At 44.1% G+C, this 17011-nt stretch overlaps 1 protein-coding gene and 1 pseudogene across 2 annotated transcripts in view; one reads left to right on the top strand and one right to left on the bottom strand.

Moving 5' to 3' along the window:
- Positions 1–273: 273 nt before the first annotated feature.
- LOC144517763 (piwi-like protein 2) lies at positions 274–1660 on the top strand (annotated as a pseudogene).
- ppp2r2aa (protein phosphatase 2, regulatory subunit B, alpha a) overlaps positions 1576–17011 on the bottom strand; it is a 16651-nt gene continuing 1215 nt past the window's right edge. The window contains exons 3-11 of one of the 2 annotated variants that reach the window (XR_013502028.1): positions 15740–15837; positions 14803–14968; positions 12060–12172; positions 10420–10597; positions 9007–9171; positions 8235–8404; positions 6402–6493; positions 2302–4132; positions 1576–2264 (exon numbers count right to left, since the gene is read on the bottom strand). Coding sequence is in view for 1 of the 2 variants with exons in the window: in XM_078251669.1 (XP_078107795.1) it covers positions 3853–4132; positions 6402–6493; positions 8235–8404; positions 9007–9171; positions 10420–10597; positions 12060–12172; positions 14803–14968; positions 15740–15837 (1262 nt within the window). In the remaining variant the exon portion in view is untranslated. Of the gene's footprint in view, positions 4133–6401; positions 6494–8234; positions 8405–9006; positions 9172–10419; positions 10598–12059; positions 12173–14802; positions 14969–15739; positions 15838–17011 lie in introns of both variants that reach the window. The other variant, XM_078251669.1, reaches the window with a different exon arrangement.

Below are 17011 nucleotides of genomic sequence, written 5' to 3'. Positions count from 1 at the left end.
CCATGAATAACTACAAATCCACCCAACTCGGCTCTATGCATTGTACTCTACATTGTGGTGCTCAGGAGTCAGGGGGTAACGAAAATCATCGGGCTGAAGCTGGTGGGTCGAAATCATTACGATCCAGAAAGCGCCAGTCATTCTTGGAAAACATTGGCTGCAAGTGCGGCCAGGTTATTCAACCGGTATCAAGCCTGCAGATGGAGGCCTGTACCTGAATGTGGATGTGTCTCACAAAGTCCTGCGGAATGACTGTGTGCTGAATATCATGAACATGCTGTAGCAACAGTTAGGGATCCTTCAATCAGCTCTATCCCAGTGGACATCGTCTACCCTCGCCGCTGTGCAGAGCAGGCTGAAGAGCTGGTTTCCAGCTTCAACAAGGTGGCTGGACCTATTGGGTTTCGACTGGAGCGACCCATTCGTGCGCAGATGAAGGATGATCGCACTGAGACTTACGTCAAGAGCATCCACTCTCAGCTGACCAGTGAGCCCAATATGCGGCTCTAGTGTGCACCTTGGTCGGCAACAGACAAGATCTCTACAGTGCCATCAAGAGGCTCTGCTGTGTCGAAAGTCCCATCCCATCAATGTCTGCACCATATCCCAGCCACAGAAGTTAAGTGTTGCCCAAAAGATACTCCTGCTGATAAACAACATGTTAGGAGGAGAGCTATGGACTGTCAATGTCCCTCTGTAACACTTGATGGTGGTGGGAGTGGGAGTGTCCACCATGACACCAGCAAGGCACATCAGTCAGTCATGGGCTTTGTTGCAAGTGTGAACAGCTCACTGACCCCGCTGGTGCTCCAGAGTAACTATCCAGACACCCCACTGATAGAGATGTTCCAATACCGATACCAGATAATACAGCCCTAAAGAAAATCTACGTTAAAGTAGTTCATTTACGTTCTTTTTCCGTTATAACTGACTGTCAAACGGCATCATAACAGAAAGTTCTGGGGCGTTCACGTTTCACAAAAGAGTTTAACCTGAGCCAGACCGACAACAAAGATAGAAATCATATCACATCCATACAGTATCGGAAGGTATCGGGAAGCAAAAAATGGTATCGGACCATCTCTACCCACTGAGGAACTGATCAATGGCTTCAGTTTGTTTACTGGCTGCACTGCAGAACCACAACTTGCCAGAGAAGATCGTGGTGTATCAGGACGGTGTGTCAGATGGTCAGCTAAAGATGGTGGAGCAGTACAAGATCCCACAGTTGATCAAAATGCTGTTGAGACTTCCCCAAGCTATGAGCCCAAGCTGGTCTTCATTGTGGTCCAAAAGTGCATCAGCACCACCCTCTACTCATTTGCTGCAAAAAAAACATTGGCACACCTCCACCTGGAACTGCTCTGGATCACACCCTTACTCAGCAAGACTGGAGGGACTTCTTTTTTTAATGGCACATTACATTCGCCAGGGCTGTGGCATTCCGACACACTACATCTCCCTGTTCAACACGGCAAACCTCTCACCAGACCACTTGCAAAGGCTGACTTTCAAAATGTGCCATTTGTACTGGAACTGGCCGGGCACCATTCGTGTGCCAGCACCATGCAAGTATGCCCACAAGCTGGCTTACCTGCCTGGACAGTACTTGCACTCCGAGCTGGCCATCCAGCTTTCAGACAAGCTATTCTTCCTTTGAGCTGAGCCAAACTACCACAAGCAAACTGCTCGGGTCACAGCAAAACCAGCTGTGATGAACAACTGCACTGAATGACAAACGAGTCATTTGAATTAATGAGGGATTCATTATTTTATAATATGTCACTGAGTAGGAAAAGCACAAGTGTGTTCAATAACAATAATGATCGCTGCATTCCACTTAGCAGATGCCCTGGTACTGTGCATACTGGCTGAACGGAAAAGCTTACTGGGACACTTGATAAATCTGAGCCATCTTTAATGTTTTAATTCAAAGTGAAACCGTTTTCAGTATTTTCTTTATAGCCACTGTTCCTGTGGCATAATTATTGGTCAGGATTTTGGTAATGTTAAGCCCTTCCTGTACTACCCTTGCTGCACATTTTCTTGTGCAAAGCTAGACAGCCAGTTAAAAGTCCTCCAATAAACACATGGCTTGACTCGTCTTGTAAAAAACACTGTACTGTACACACTCTGACTATACAAATCACAACATAGGTAGGTTAGATGGAGCCAGTTACCTCCAGGATCTGTGCTAAGCTAGGCTAGATGGCGCCAGTTACCTCCAGGATCTGTGCTAAGCTAGGCTAGATGGCGCTCGTTACCTCCAGGATCTATGCTAAGCTAGATGGCGCTCGTTACCTCCAGGATCTGTGCTAAGCTAGGCTAGCGGTGGGTGCTTCAGACAGTTACGACACGCACGGCGATGAGAAGGGTATGTCTGGACTTATCTAACTCTGGGGGATACGGGGAATAAGACAAAGTCCTAATAAGTCGGCGTGTTCCTTTAACAGGGACCTGTGTTTTAAAGCAAACCACAATCTTTTTTTCTAATCCTAACTAGCCTTTTTTGGTGTCTAAACCTAACTGTCGTTGCTGCAAGACGATCATCTTTTGTCGGCTGAACTGAACCGGAACAGCAGATTATATTATTGGGACAGGATGTCTGTAGGATGACTGTATCCAGTCTTTGTGCTAAGCTAAAATAACCAGCTGCTCGCTGTAGCTTCATATTCAGCATTACAGACATTTTTCATTAAACCCACATCAAGAAAGTGTACTTTTCCAAAAAATTTGAAGTATAATACTCCTTTCTGTCTTGATATCTTGGATAAGAAGGGAATGCAGAGGCCTAATGCATCCAGCCTTAAAAGACATCAGAGGAAGTCACGGCCCTGCTAACAACGTCAGCTGCAACACAGAGTTGGATACAAGCCTGCCTCCCAATGACACGCCAGGTACGTGCACCGGGCGCTTAAATGACCACGGCCCTCACGGTGCTCTGTACCCGGCTCACGGTCACCTTTTCTGGGTTAAATTTAAGTATAAAGAGTGCTAAACTTAAAGGTCCCATGACATGGTGCTCTTTGGAAGCTTTTATATAGGCCTTAGTGGTCCCCTAATACTGTATCTGAAGTCTCTTTTATATAGGCCTTAGTGGTCCCCTAATACTGTATCTGAAGCCTCTTTTATAGAGCCAGTCCCACAATGAGCCTTCCTTAGGATGTGCCATTTCTGTGTCTGTAGCTTTAAATGCTATTGAGGAGGGCGGGGCGGCAAGGTGGATGGTGGGGGTGTGGCCTTGACCAACTGTCATGCTTCGCTTGTTTTCAAGCCATGATGTCTCTCTCTCTCTCATGGGGGGGCCAAATTCTCTGGGTGGGCAAAGCAGAGAAAGGGGAGGTAACCTTTCCCCTTATGACATCGTAAAGGGAAGATTCCAGATCGGCCCATCTGAGCTTTCATTTTCTCAAAGGCAGAGCAGGATACCCAGGGCTCGGTTTACACCTATCACCATTTCTAGCCACTGGGGGACCATAGGCAGGCTGGGGGAACTCACATTAATGTTAAAAAAACCTCATAAAGTGACATTTTCATGCCATGGGACCTTTAACCGTTTTGTGACTGGCCATCACGCGACAGTTAAGCTGGCGCTCGCCGTAATTTAGCGGGATATCATACGAATTGTTGTGCATAAGTTTTCATACTTTCATGAGAATGCGTTGCCTGGATGTACTGCGTTAATGCCACTGTTTACTGTTGACAGAGTGAGTCTTGTCCCTTTCAAAACTAAAGTCACTGATGGCAGATCGGGGATTTAGCCATATGATGGACAGATGTCGTTTGTAATGCGTGTACCAGAGCAGTGCAGCTCAAGCGGGAACTGGCATCAGAGCAGTTCAGCAACGAACGCTAGTTCAGTTTTTCCTGGAATATGTACAGATTGTTGGTGGTTGCCACAGCGATGATGTTGTCCAGAGGATGCCAGGCAGTGTGGAGGATCTTCTTGTTAAAGTCCAGACTGTCTACACTGATCTCGTCCTTTTTGCGCTTCCCACCCGTGCTTACTTTGCGAGGTTTCAGGACCGATCGCGGCTTGCTGTTCTCCCGCGATGCCTCCAGGGTTACGTCCTGACGGTAGCCTCTGTCAAACATCCGGAAGAAGTTGTTGTAGGAACCAGTCATCACAACGCTGCAGAGACACAATACGCCACGTTATAATAATGAAGCAAAAGGGGGCTCATGTGCCATTTGAAAATAACCATCTTTTTATCAACTCAGTAGTTTGTTGCCTAACTTGGGGATGTTAATTATTAACCGTCTCACAGACAATAATAACCTTCGATTAAAGTGCTCATATTATGCTTTTGGGCTTTTCCCCCCCTTTCCTTTATTGTGTTATATATGTTTTTGTTCACGTTATAGGTTTACAAAGTGAAAAAGCCCAAAGTCCCCCCCAAAGGGACTTACCATCTCCAACAGAAAACACTGTTCACAAACTGCTCCAAACAGCTCTATTGTAGTCCAGCCTTTACTTCAGAGACAAACGTGGTCACTTTGGAACACACGTTATAATGCTCACCTAGCTGCTAGCATGGCACGCCCTCATACTCTGCTTCTGACTGGCTAGTAGTCCTTACCTAGGTACTGTCAGGGCACGCCCTCATACTCTGCTTCTGACTGGCTAGTAGTCCTTACCTAGGTACTGTCAGGGCACGCCCTCATACTCTGCTTCTGACTGGCTAGTAGTCCTTACCTAGGTACTGTCAGGGCACGCCCTCATACTCTGCTTCTGACTGGCTAGTAGTCCTTACCTAGGTACTGTCAGGGCACGCCCTCGTACTCTGCTTCTGACTGGCTAGTAGTCCTTACCTAGGTACTGTCAGGACACGCCCTCATACTCTGCTTCTGACTGGCTAGTAGTCCTTACCTAGGTACTGTCAGGGCACGCCCTCATACTCTGCTTCTGACTGGCTAGTAGTCCTTACCTAGGTACTGTCAGGGCACGCCCTCATACTCTGCTTCTGACTGGCTAGTAGTCCTTACCTAGCTACTGTCAGGGCACGCCCTCATACTCTGCTTCTGACTGGCTAGTAGTCCTTACCTAGCTACTGTCAGGACACGCCCTCATACTCTGCTTCTTCCTGTGCTTCAAAGAATAGATTTCAAAATACATCTGCTGGTTTATAAATCACTAAATGGTTAGGAGCCAAAATACATTTCGGATCTGCTGCTACACTATGACCACACACCCAGACCTCTCAGGTGGTCTGGGACAGGTCTGCTACACTATGACCACACACCCAGACCTCTCAGGTCGTCTGGGACAGGTCTGCTACACTATGACCACACACCCAGACCTCTCAGGTCGTCTGGGACAGGTCTGCTACACTATGACCACACACCCAGACCTCTCAGGTGGTCTGGGACAGGTCTGCTACACTATGACCACACACCCAGACCTCTCAGGTGGTCTGGGACAGGTCTGCTACACTATGACCACACACCCAGACCTCTCAGGTGGTCTGGGACAGGTCTGCTTGTTGTCCCCAGAGTTTCAAAGCCCTGTTGTGGAAATGTGCTATACAAATAAAGCTGCCTTGCCGTCATACGTGAACGCAGTCTTATGCTCTGCGCTGAGCAGATAACCACAGTAACTGATAAGGCCAGTGTTGTTGGACCGTTGAATCAAATAAGGGTCAGCCCAAAACATGTGCATGCGTCATGTATATTGGAAGTGTTGTCTTGTTTTGTCCCCAACTCAAAGATAGTCAGTTTCCGGTCACAGAGGAGAGAAGAAACTTCAACAGTAGCATAATGAGGGTCCCTAAATGTTAACCCAAGCATTGAGAACATTGTAAGTGTACAGACAGTTTATTAAAAAGATAGTTTGGAAAGACAGTAGCTCCCAAGACGGCGGCCGCCTGTATACGAGAACACGACTTTATAATATAAGTTCTCAATGCTTGGGTTAACATGTTGGGACCCTCATTATGCTACCGTTGAAGTTTGGTGATATTTTGAGCCTTTTTAGTGGTATAAATAGCATTGTAAGCTAATCAGCGGTCCGCGCTAGCTTGTTTCAAGCTACAAACACAATCAATTAGCATGAGAGATTTAGTAGAGTGACTACACATCTGTTATTAATCCCTAAGTTCGTTTTACGCCAGAATTGACCTTTAATCTCTGCAGCTGTAAACAGATGTATAACAGAGGTATAATAGGAGGTATAACAGAGGTATAATAGGAGGTATAATGATGTATAACAGAGGTATAACATATGTATAACAGAGGTATAATAGATGTATAACAGAGGTATAACAGAGGTATAACAGGAGGTATAATAGATGTATAACAGAGGTATAACATATGTATAATAGGAGGTATAACAGATGTATAATAGGACGTATAACAGAGGTATAATAGATGTATAATAGAGATAGGTAGAGGTAGATACACACCTGTCGTTGCCATTCCAGCAGCACTCAAACTTGTCGAAGATACAGTCGTTCTCATAGAGGGAACACAATTTACTCCTGAGATATTCATGCACCTGTTTAGAGAAAGTGATGACAGGCTAGTTACAAGAGTGGAAACGACAAGAATACTTGTATAAATGTCAGGCCTTTTACAACCCGTCTTAGCAACAGTTACAGACCTGACAATAGGGGCCACGTATGATTTTGATTAGATTCATGTTCAGGAGCCTGCGACCGATACATCAGCCCATTTAACACAATCAGTTACATTTATATAGACACATTTACAAAAGGCAACATTACTAAGCTCTTCCTGACATTTAAATAAAAAACTAGGGCTGCACGATATTAGGAAAAATGCGATAATGTTAAATATCGCAATAACGACATTACTACACAGATAATAGTACTCATTTCTGCTGCTTTCAGTATTCTGCTAAAATACAAGACATCAAATCAAATACAGTCTTTAACTGAACATCCAATTAAATATAAAAAGGCACCACTTAAAAAGAATGACAGCTACATTAAATGTAGTTTTCTGTTATTTTCTTTCAACTAGTGTTGCAGCCTTTCGTGAAAAACATTTATTGCGCCAGTTGATATTGCAATGATGATAAAAAGCAACATATTGTGCAGCCCTATTAAAAACAAACTAGTCTTTTTAATAAAAAGAATAAAGTGGGAATTTCAAAATAAAGGCGCATCTTAAAGATGAAGATATGTATCGATGATATGTGATCGTCGAGGACTGAATCGATACATCGTTACACCCCTACCTGATACCAAAGGTGTGGAAATGAATCATTGCATCGATGCAGTGACAGACCATAAACATTTATTGCATACTGATGTCTTGTCTGCTGTGTTCAGACTCTGCTACATTAGCAAGTGTCTTTTTTAAGTGCAAATACAATAAAAAGAGGAGTTCTTTTATATCTGACTGCTTAAATATGTTGATTAAAACCACTGACCGTTGGTTTGTGTCTATCCTACTGTCTACATTATTCTCTTATAATGTCCATATTTAATGCTGGTCTCTAGACTTTATCCAGCACTATTGGACCTATTTGCACCACCACGACACACACTCTCATAGAGGACCTCACCATGCAGACTGAAACACACACACACACACACACACTCTCATAGAGCACCTTACCATGCAGACTGAAACACACACACACACACACACTCTCATAGAGCACCTCACCATGCAGACTGAAACACACACACACACACACACACTCTCATAGAGCACCTTACCATGCAGACTGAAACACACACACACACACACACACACACACACACACGGTCAGTCCCTGCCCTGTCACTGCAAGTGTCTCATGCTTATACATCCCTTGGTACATTCATGTGGATTATTTTAGTATCTTTTCTTGTCCATATTATTCATGTGGATTTGTTATTTTATCATCCTGTTTATGATGTATGTGTATGTTGTGTGTGATGTCTTTAAGCTACTGGGACCTTGAATTTCCCCTTTGGGATCAAGAAAGAAAGAAAGAAAGAAAGAAAGAAAGAAAGTAGGTATGTAGCCTAAGTAAGTAAGTCTGTAAGTAAGTAAGAAAGTAAGAATGTAAGTATCTATCTATCCATCCATCCATCCATCTACCTATCTATCTATCTACCTACCTATCTATAACTAATAACATTGAGGAGGCGATGCATCGTGATATCGAATCAATTCGTTGACGGTATAATCGTAATGAAAATAGCGACACCAGTGATTCACACCCCTAATATTTACATATCGATGCAGATGGATGTGTCGTTACACCCCCCCCCCCATCATACCTGATACGTCTCTACTGGCCGGGACTCCATGTTGAGATCCCAGATCTTGACGGACAGGTAGTCGCGGGTCATCATGTAGCGTCCGCTGTGGCTGAACTTTACATCAGAGATGGACGAGATGATCTCAGAAAAGAACGAACGGTTGTTTGGATCCTCTGGCTCTTCAAACTCTTAAAAAAGAAAACAAAAAGGATGCAAGTCATTAGTTCACCCTGGCTGCCGTTAACTGAAACAACGCGACATCATGACTTTGCGTAAACACACACGCCACTTTGGCGCGTTATCTGTACGCATTTTCAGCTATCGGTATCCAGCAGACGGGTTGCAGACTGATCTCAATAAGTGACATATGTATGACACGCCGATTTTGGCGTGTTATCAAGACGCATAATCACTTTTTCGGACGGTTGGGATTAGGAAAACAATAACAGGGTTGGGTTTAGGAAAAGAAGAAAGCAACGGTTGGGTTTAGGAAAACGTGGGACACGATCCCCGTGAAAGTCCTGCGTTTGACCCATCCTCCCCCCCCCCGACCAACCTGCCTATGGGGATTTTCGAGCTTTCATACTACTCGCTACGACGTCAACTGACACAATCGCAAGGTAATGTAAGTCAACGGAGGCCAAAAGGCGTTGATAAACACGCTAAAAAGCGAGTATGCATCTTGGTAACACGCCAATAATGGCATACGAATTGGCGTGTCAGACATACACCATTTCATGAGATCAGTCTGACTGAAAGACAACCTACAGTTTTTAATATTGCGGCTTACGTTTGGCGTGCTTGTCACACAGTGCCGATGCCCTCATGTCACACAGGCGGATGGTGCCCTTGCTGCTGCTGTAGACAAACGTGTTGCACTGGTTGGGGTGGAACTCCACCGCTGTGATCACCTCCGTCAGCTCCTCCATGTTGGCTGGCTTAATGTCAACAATATCTGAAGACGTGAGGTTAAGGGCCAAGGGCTTAACAGACATTTCCATGACTTAAAAAGGGAATAAAATGAAACAAAGTAGAACAAACGTAGCCCGCCATTGACCTAGTGGCCCAAAAGGTTTCACATGGCATTTGTTCGGCAAATAGACTAAATAAAGATTTTCAGAGCTTGACATAGTTACCTAAATTAGTTCAGTGTCACCTATTTCCTATTTCACCTGCTGGCAAATGTCTTTGTTTGAGGGGATTGGAAATGCAGGCAGAGTGTGGACGTGAGGCATAAACATAGCAAAAGATATTTGTTTTTAAGATTATTTTTTGGGGCTTTTATTGACAGGATAGCATGAAGACAGGACAGGGGAGAGAGGGGGAAGACAACATGCAGCAAACACCACAGCGCTGTGGAGGAAGGTCTGGCTCGTCCACAATGCATTCTGGGATGGGAGAAAAACGTGCTCTGGTTTATTGGCATTTCTTTAAACCAATCGCAATCGTCGTGGGCGGGTATAACATGACGACGACAGAGAAGCGACGGCGAGCGGCCACCGAAGCGCAGCCACCCGTTGATGCCGCTGTCGCTCGAGTGGGTGTGAATACCACGGTGTGTTCTGTGCCGTCGTCCGTCCGAGGGGCCGTCGGCCTTCATTTGGGCCGATTTGACATGTATAATCAGCAGGGCGGGCACTGCTGGAAGTCTGACTCAATGACCCATCTGATTGGTGGAGAGCTAACCAGGAAACGGGGAGCGGGATGAGCGTGACTAGAGTCTCAACATCTGATGAACATCTGTTAAACTGACCTTTGTTGATCTGAAATGAAGACAGATTCAGCAGCTGCACGGCCTGTTTCTCTCTTCAAATGTTTCCAGAAACACGTTTCGGTGAACTATTGTAGTCCAATATGAGATCGTATTCTGAACGAGACGCCATGACAGTCTGGCTTTGAATTTCCGGAGAAACCAGACCCACTTAGCGTTCGTCCAATCAGCTGCCGGTTTTCATTTTTGGGCGACAATCCAGATTAGCGCCGCCTGCTGTTATGGAGACGTATTACGTCTCTTGCCTTGGTGTTTTCCGAGGCATTTTTTTGACCAACTCGGGGAGACCGATCAGTCACGCTGCCTTTTCTGCCGGAAGGCCAGCCGTCTGGTTGGGTGTGTAAGCAGCTTTAGTCTAAAGAAATATGACAACAATGATATCAGGGGCTACAGAACATGATGGAGCTGCATGAATTAAGGAGGAAAGGATACTGAAGCTGCGATCGGTGATCTCCAGGTTCCACAGGTTGATGCGCAGGTCGTCTGCCGACAGGTACGTCTCACAGTCACTGTTGACGGAGATGGAGTTGACGTGGTAGGTGTGAGCATTCGCAAACACTCGTCTAGGACTCGCTTCCACCATCAGGTCCATGGGCCTGAATACCGGTACCTGGGGAGAGGAGCGGGGTTTTTTGTTTATTTTATTTTTTCTCCCCAAAACAGGCACAGAACAAATGTCCCAAACGGTCAGATAAGTCTAACAATATTCTATATTTGTCCAGTGTGGAGTAGAAAAAAGGTTTTACTAAAAGCGAGTACGTTGCACACTAATAGTCCACTATTATTCAGAAGCCGTGTGTGATATGTCAGGTTTTAGAAGCATTCTTTGGACATGTGTACAGCACATTCAGAATATGCTTCTCAATCAGGGTTTTTACTGCAGTTTGTGACAGTTTACGGCATCTCGCCTGTTTTACGGCTTACGGCCAGCTCTGTGCGTTGCTATGATTACTGTATACCAACCAACCAGCTGACAGTTTGCAGGGCTGCGGGTGAGATGCACGGCCAAAAGAAAAGAAGGAGAAACACAGCTACTTTTAAACATTATCAAAGACTTGGATATCAGCAGGTTTCTGGATATGAGCAGACTAGGGTTGGGTACCGAAACCCGGTGCTAATACGGCACTGGTGCGCTGCTCTCCGATGCTCTGAAACAGACGTTAGAGGCAACAGAAGGATCTGCACGTGACGCTACTTAACACTACACTTGACAGCAGGTAACGTTAGCCTAGCGTTAGCTAGTAGGTTAAAATGCTGACAGCTTAACAGTGTGAAGTGTGACTGTATTTCACTGTAGAGGGTTCCAACAGCGGGACGTTAAGCAGTCTGCAGCTGCCTTTGTCGGAAAAACAACACAGACGGTGCATTCACTTGAAAGTTGTAAGCCTCATGGTGCATTTAAAGTTATTGTAAAAATAAAAAAATTAATTATCGGTTCAGGCACCGGCACCGTTTTAAAAGTATGGTTTTAGCAGCTGTATCGGAAAAAACCCAAACAATACCCAACCCTAGAGCCGACCTTTTCTAGAAGCTGGTTCAAGGAATGAAAGAGACGCTGTGTTCACACGCTCCAACAAGTCCTCCACCGCTAGAACACTGAAATAAACCTATTTTGCACAGCTACATGTAAACGGGAATATTAGTGGCATATTTACCTTCAATAGCTGTGTAAACAGCTTAGTCAGAATACTGACTTTTTCAGAGTAAGAGCAAAAACTGGAATATTATGTGCATTTAAACGTAGTCAGTGACAAACTGTCCTTTAAACAAAAGGAAAAAAAAAAGGGTGTAGCCTCAGTGTAACAGGCTAGTCTGGTAAACTAAGCCTATATTTAGAAACTATTCAATACATATAGATCAGTGTGTCCCAAACTGAAGGATGCACATGATGACCAGGGAGGAAAATGTGGAGTCAAACTGCAGCGCAATGGACCTTTCAGACTTGTCAGAATCAATATATAATATCGTGTAACAAGTAATAAAACACAGCTAATGAAAGCAAAATTAACAATACATACAGTACATGGTCAACATTATTGGGACAGGGATAACACATTTTATTTTATACACACCCGTAGTGTTGTGACAGTATTGAGATCTCTGTATCGCCCGTCTTCCTCCTTCAAATTGTAGCCTTCTGGTCTCTTGTCCCGCTCACTGATTTTCCACAGCTTTATGGTTTTGTCTGCAAACGAAAAAGAGCAGAGATCAAGAAAAACTCACCTTCAATAACAAAAGAAACTGAAGACAAAAAGGTTTCAGTGTAAAGTGACTAAATATTACCAACTCATACTGTCTACAGCAGTGTTTCTCAAATGGGGGTATGTGACCCCCCCCCCCTAGGGGGACTTTGGAGGACTGCAGGGGGTACGTGACATTTTTTGCAAAATGTTTTTCAGTTACAAGGCTGTCCTTCCAGAAAAATGTGGAGTTTTTTTGTGATTGTTGCAGGCAAAAAATCCTTGATTATGTGGCACGTTTTCTTAAAAAATGCGATGCAATTGCAGGAAACTGTGTTGTCATCGTGGCTTCATCGCGGGGTTTGCAGCTTCTGATGATGTTCACGTCGCGAATAACGTTCTCATGGCAGCAGGGGAAACGGCTGCTCTTGTGTGAAGTAAACGCGACATTTTTCATCTTCCTGCTATGATATTTGGGACTTTTTTGCAACGAAAATGCGGGGATTATGAAATCATGCAAGCCCCGCATATTTTGCACGGAAATCGGCTATTTGTGCGTCGTATTTGAACAAATGCCCCCCCCCGCGCATAAATATGCAGACTTTGGCTGATTATACATTGAATTACGCAATCGCATAATCATGTTTTTCTGGAGGGACTGAGTAACAGCTTTGTGTGGGTCTGGATGGCTCTATACTCGTTCTGCCTGTTAAACTGAAAGACGTGGTTGTTCTCAATGTGAGACGAACCAATAATGAGGAAATGCAACTACAAATCCAGATGACAAAGATCTTTCCACCCAACTCGGCTCCATGCATTGTACAGGAGGGTAATGAAAATCATCGGTTGTTGTGATGGCCTGCTTGGATCAGGCGGTTCTCATGAAGCATTCATACATAATGCTACGAAAACGAATACTCTGAAATTCGTATGTATTCCACGTATTTATTACCGTATGCACCACAATGACTGCTGCGGTATAAAAGTGCTAAGGATCATTAAACAACAGGAGCGCCGTTCATGTCCCGGAAGAAGTTAAGGAGAAAACACAAGACTTTCACCCAGGAAACAGGAGTTCGTGAGTATTACTTAAAGGAACACAGCAACTTATTGGGACTTTGTCTTATTCCCCGTATCCCCCAGCGTTAGATAAGTCCAGACATACCCTTCTCATCTCCGTGCGTGTCGTATCTCTGTCTGACGCCCCCATGAATAACTACAAATCCACCCAACTCGGCTCTATGCATTGTACTCTACATTGTGGTGCTCAGGAGTCAGGAGGGTAACGAAAATCATCGGGCTGAAGCTGGTGGGTCGAAATCATTACGATCCAGAAAGCGCCAGTCATTCTTGGAAAACATTGGCTGCAAGTGCGGCCAGGTTATTCAACCGGTATCAAGCCTGCAGATGGAGGCCTGTACCTGAATGTGGATGTGTCTCACAAAGTCCTGCGGAATGACTGTGTGCTGAATATCATGAACATGCTGTAGCAACAGAGCAACAGTTAGGGATCCTTCAATCAGCTCTATCCCAGTGGACTAATATGCATATTTTGCGGACTTTGGCTGATTATGCATTGAATAATCACGTTTTTCTGGAGGGACTGACAAGGCTGTAGTTACTTCTACTGTCTTTTTTTTCCTCCAAGTTTGTCTCTGTTTTTGAAGTTTTTGTCGTTTGTTTTGACCTTTTCTCGCCTTTCTTCCTTACTTTTTTCTACTGTCTTTTTTTTTTCAATGGTTTTGTCTCTTTTTTCGAAGTTAGTCGCTTATTTGAATTTTTTGTCACTTTTTGGTCGCCCTAGTGTTTCCTTCCTTCCTTCCTTCTACTGTTACTATTTCCGACCTATTGTTGCCTTCCTTCCTTCTACTGTTACTATTTCCGACCTATTGTTGCCTTCCTTCCTTCTACTGTTACTATTTCCGACCTATTGTTGCCTTCCTTCTTTCTACTGTTACTATTTCCGACCTATTGTTTCCTTCCTTCCTTCTTTCTACTGTTACTATTTCCGACCTATTCTTGCTTTCCTTCCTTCCTTCTACGGTTACTATTTCCGACCTATTGTTTCCTTCCTTCCTTCTTTCTACTGTTACTATTTCCGACCTATTGTTGCCTTCCTTCTACTGTTACTATTTCCGACCTATTGTTTCCTTCCTTCCTTCTTTCTACTGTTACTATTTCCGACCTATTGTTTCCTTCCTTCTTTCTACTGTTACTATTTCCGACCTATTGTTTCCTTCCTTCTTTCTACTGTTACTATTTCCGACCTATTGTTTCCTTCCTTCTTTCTACTGTTACTATTTCCGACCTATTGTTTCCTTCCTTCTTTCTACCGTTACTATTTCCGACCTATTGTTTCCTTCCTTCCTTCCTTCTTTCTACCGTCTTTTTCCAAGTTTTTGTCTCCTTTTTCCATCATCATCTAAATGTTGTCCAGGTCCAAGGCTGTAGTTGAGTAAATCTATCGCTGACATCGCTGTATTCTTCCTCTTTATAGAGACTTCTATTTTCTACCAAAAATTATTCACGCTGGTTAGGGGTTACATGGCTTACAAACACTGTTCAAAGGGGGAACATTATTGAAAAAAGCCTGAGACCCAGTGGACTACAGAGTAGAATAAAGTGGTTTACTAACCGTTGGTAGACAGAAGGAACTGTGCTGCGTTTTTCTGAGGCAGCCATCGGATCTTGTTGATCTTCTCCTCGATCTCGAGGCTTTTTAGGTAGTCAAACTCAGGCTCGTGGCTCTGGAAGGTGCTGTAAACATTGTACTCTCCTCTGCACTGCGGCTGATTCTTACTCTAAACAGACAGACAGCAGATCAGTTTCTCTTATTAAATGTGAAGAAAAGAAAAACAACGGCCACGTTCAGACTGCAGGCATTTCTGATTCGTTTCTTAAACTGGATCTGAAGACAGATTGTCCGCACAGTTATTTGCAAGCGATGAGATCGGATTTGTGTGTCCAGGCATCACCAATCTATCCATGGGTTGCTGTGCTAACGGCATAGGCGTCAGTGTAGCTATGTGAACGCTTGAGAAATGGAGGTCCGTCATTTCGGCTTACAATCACACCGTCGAGCTGAACGGGCTGCTGTTGTTCTCGATAGCAGCTCTGCTCACAGCAACATCTGCTCGTCACTTCCACCACTCTGGTTGTCATTGTGCGTCGCGTTGCGAGTAACATTTAGCATTTTGTTGGGCTTTTATTGTGAAAGGAGTAAAAGCTGCGCAAACTAGGCCTGCACGACACCACTGTATTCATATAACACTACCAATCCAGGCTAAAATGAATGATATTAATAATGCATGCAGGTTGCTTCCTCTAAATGTCAGGTTGTGGTCGACTAGCGGGGCCTAGCCTTGGTTGTTTGATGAATTGATCAACATTGATTGTGATTGGTGCTTGGCTGTGCATGCAGAGCCTGCATGTCACGCACTAGCAACCACATGCCGTGTTATTTTTGCTGTCCAGACTTTCTAAAAATCAATCTAGATATGCCAAAAAACAGGTTTGGGCCGGCAGTCTGAACAAGGCCTTAGTTGAGTGAGATAAGTCGCCCCAAATCTTACCTCTGGCTCCTGCTGAAAGATGACAACACGACCTCCCTTGTCCCCCGTAGCCAGCAGCTCCCCAGAGTGGTTGAACTCAACAGTAGAAATGATGTCAGCTGTGGATAAAGGAGTGTCATTAGAAGTCAAGTACAAGTTTAATATTGCTGCTGCAGCAGGGAGCCTGTTGTTTAAACTTGAGGTGTGTTCACTTTTCAGGTTTGACAATACGTTTCCTCCCAAATGATGCACAACTTACTCCCGTTTTGTCCACCTTTCAGAGTTAACACAACAGAGCTGTGACACACACTGCAGTGTGAACTCAAGTCTACTGAACGATCTCTGCCATTTGCAGCTATTCATCACTTTTCAAAGACACTCATCACATCCTACAACACAACAATCGATCCCTGTTTACAGGCTGGCACTATTCTGAGCGAGTGCAATCCTTAATATAGACTCTGGCGTTAACGCAGCACACAGAGTGCCTGATACGATCTGACTCCATACAAACTCTCACATAAAGCAAAATAGGGGCTATGCACTGACAAAAGGAAGGCTCACATTTACACTTGTTCTCAGACAGAAGTTTTTGTAAACAGCGTTAGCATTTTACATGCAAATAAGTCCATCACATACTGTTAACATACATGTTTAACTCCCTGGACAATACGGAAAGGGGCGGTTATAATCCACCACTGTTTTTTTCTGTTCCTTTAAGAAGCAATTATCCTCATCTACTGTGTTATTATTCTCACTTACACCAGTATCTAGCCATGCAGGCACAGACATCATCGTCATCCCTGGATTCCAGTTGGAACTACTGTTTGGTAGAAAATAGTTTAAAGGTCCCATGACATGGTGCTCTTTGGATGCTTTTATATAGGCCTCAGTGGTCCCCTAATACTGTATCTGAAGTCTCTTTTATATAGGCCTTAGTGGTCCAAAAAAACTCAAAGTGACATTTTCATGCCATGGGACCTTTAATGAAATGTGTCCTGTATCTCAAAAAATAAGAAACTTCGTCAAAATAATGATTTTGCATCTCAACGTAATGAGTTTGTTCCTCAAAATAACGACTTAGTAAAGTACATTTTGTTAAAGTTCCTCATCATTTTGAGAAACGTTCTCATTATAGTGACTTCACGTTGGCGGAGAGCGGCGTCCATAACTGCTGACAATTTTGCAGCAATTATGCCAAAACATAGATGAATGTTGTTAGCTGTCTGCCAGTTTTTGAACCAATCTGTAACAGACTTAGCTAACGTTTACTCACTTAACTGCAATTATGTG

The sequence above is a fragment of the Sander vitreus genome, chromosome 5, assembly GCF_031162955.1.
Source record: "Sander vitreus isolate 19-12246 chromosome 5, sanVit1, whole genome shotgun sequence".
Classification (NCBI taxonomy): domain Eukaryota; kingdom Metazoa; phylum Chordata; class Actinopteri; order Perciformes; family Percidae; genus Sander; species Sander vitreus.
Note: the sequence above shows the minus strand (reverse complement) of the source record. Positions and strands in the feature narration are given on the sequence as shown.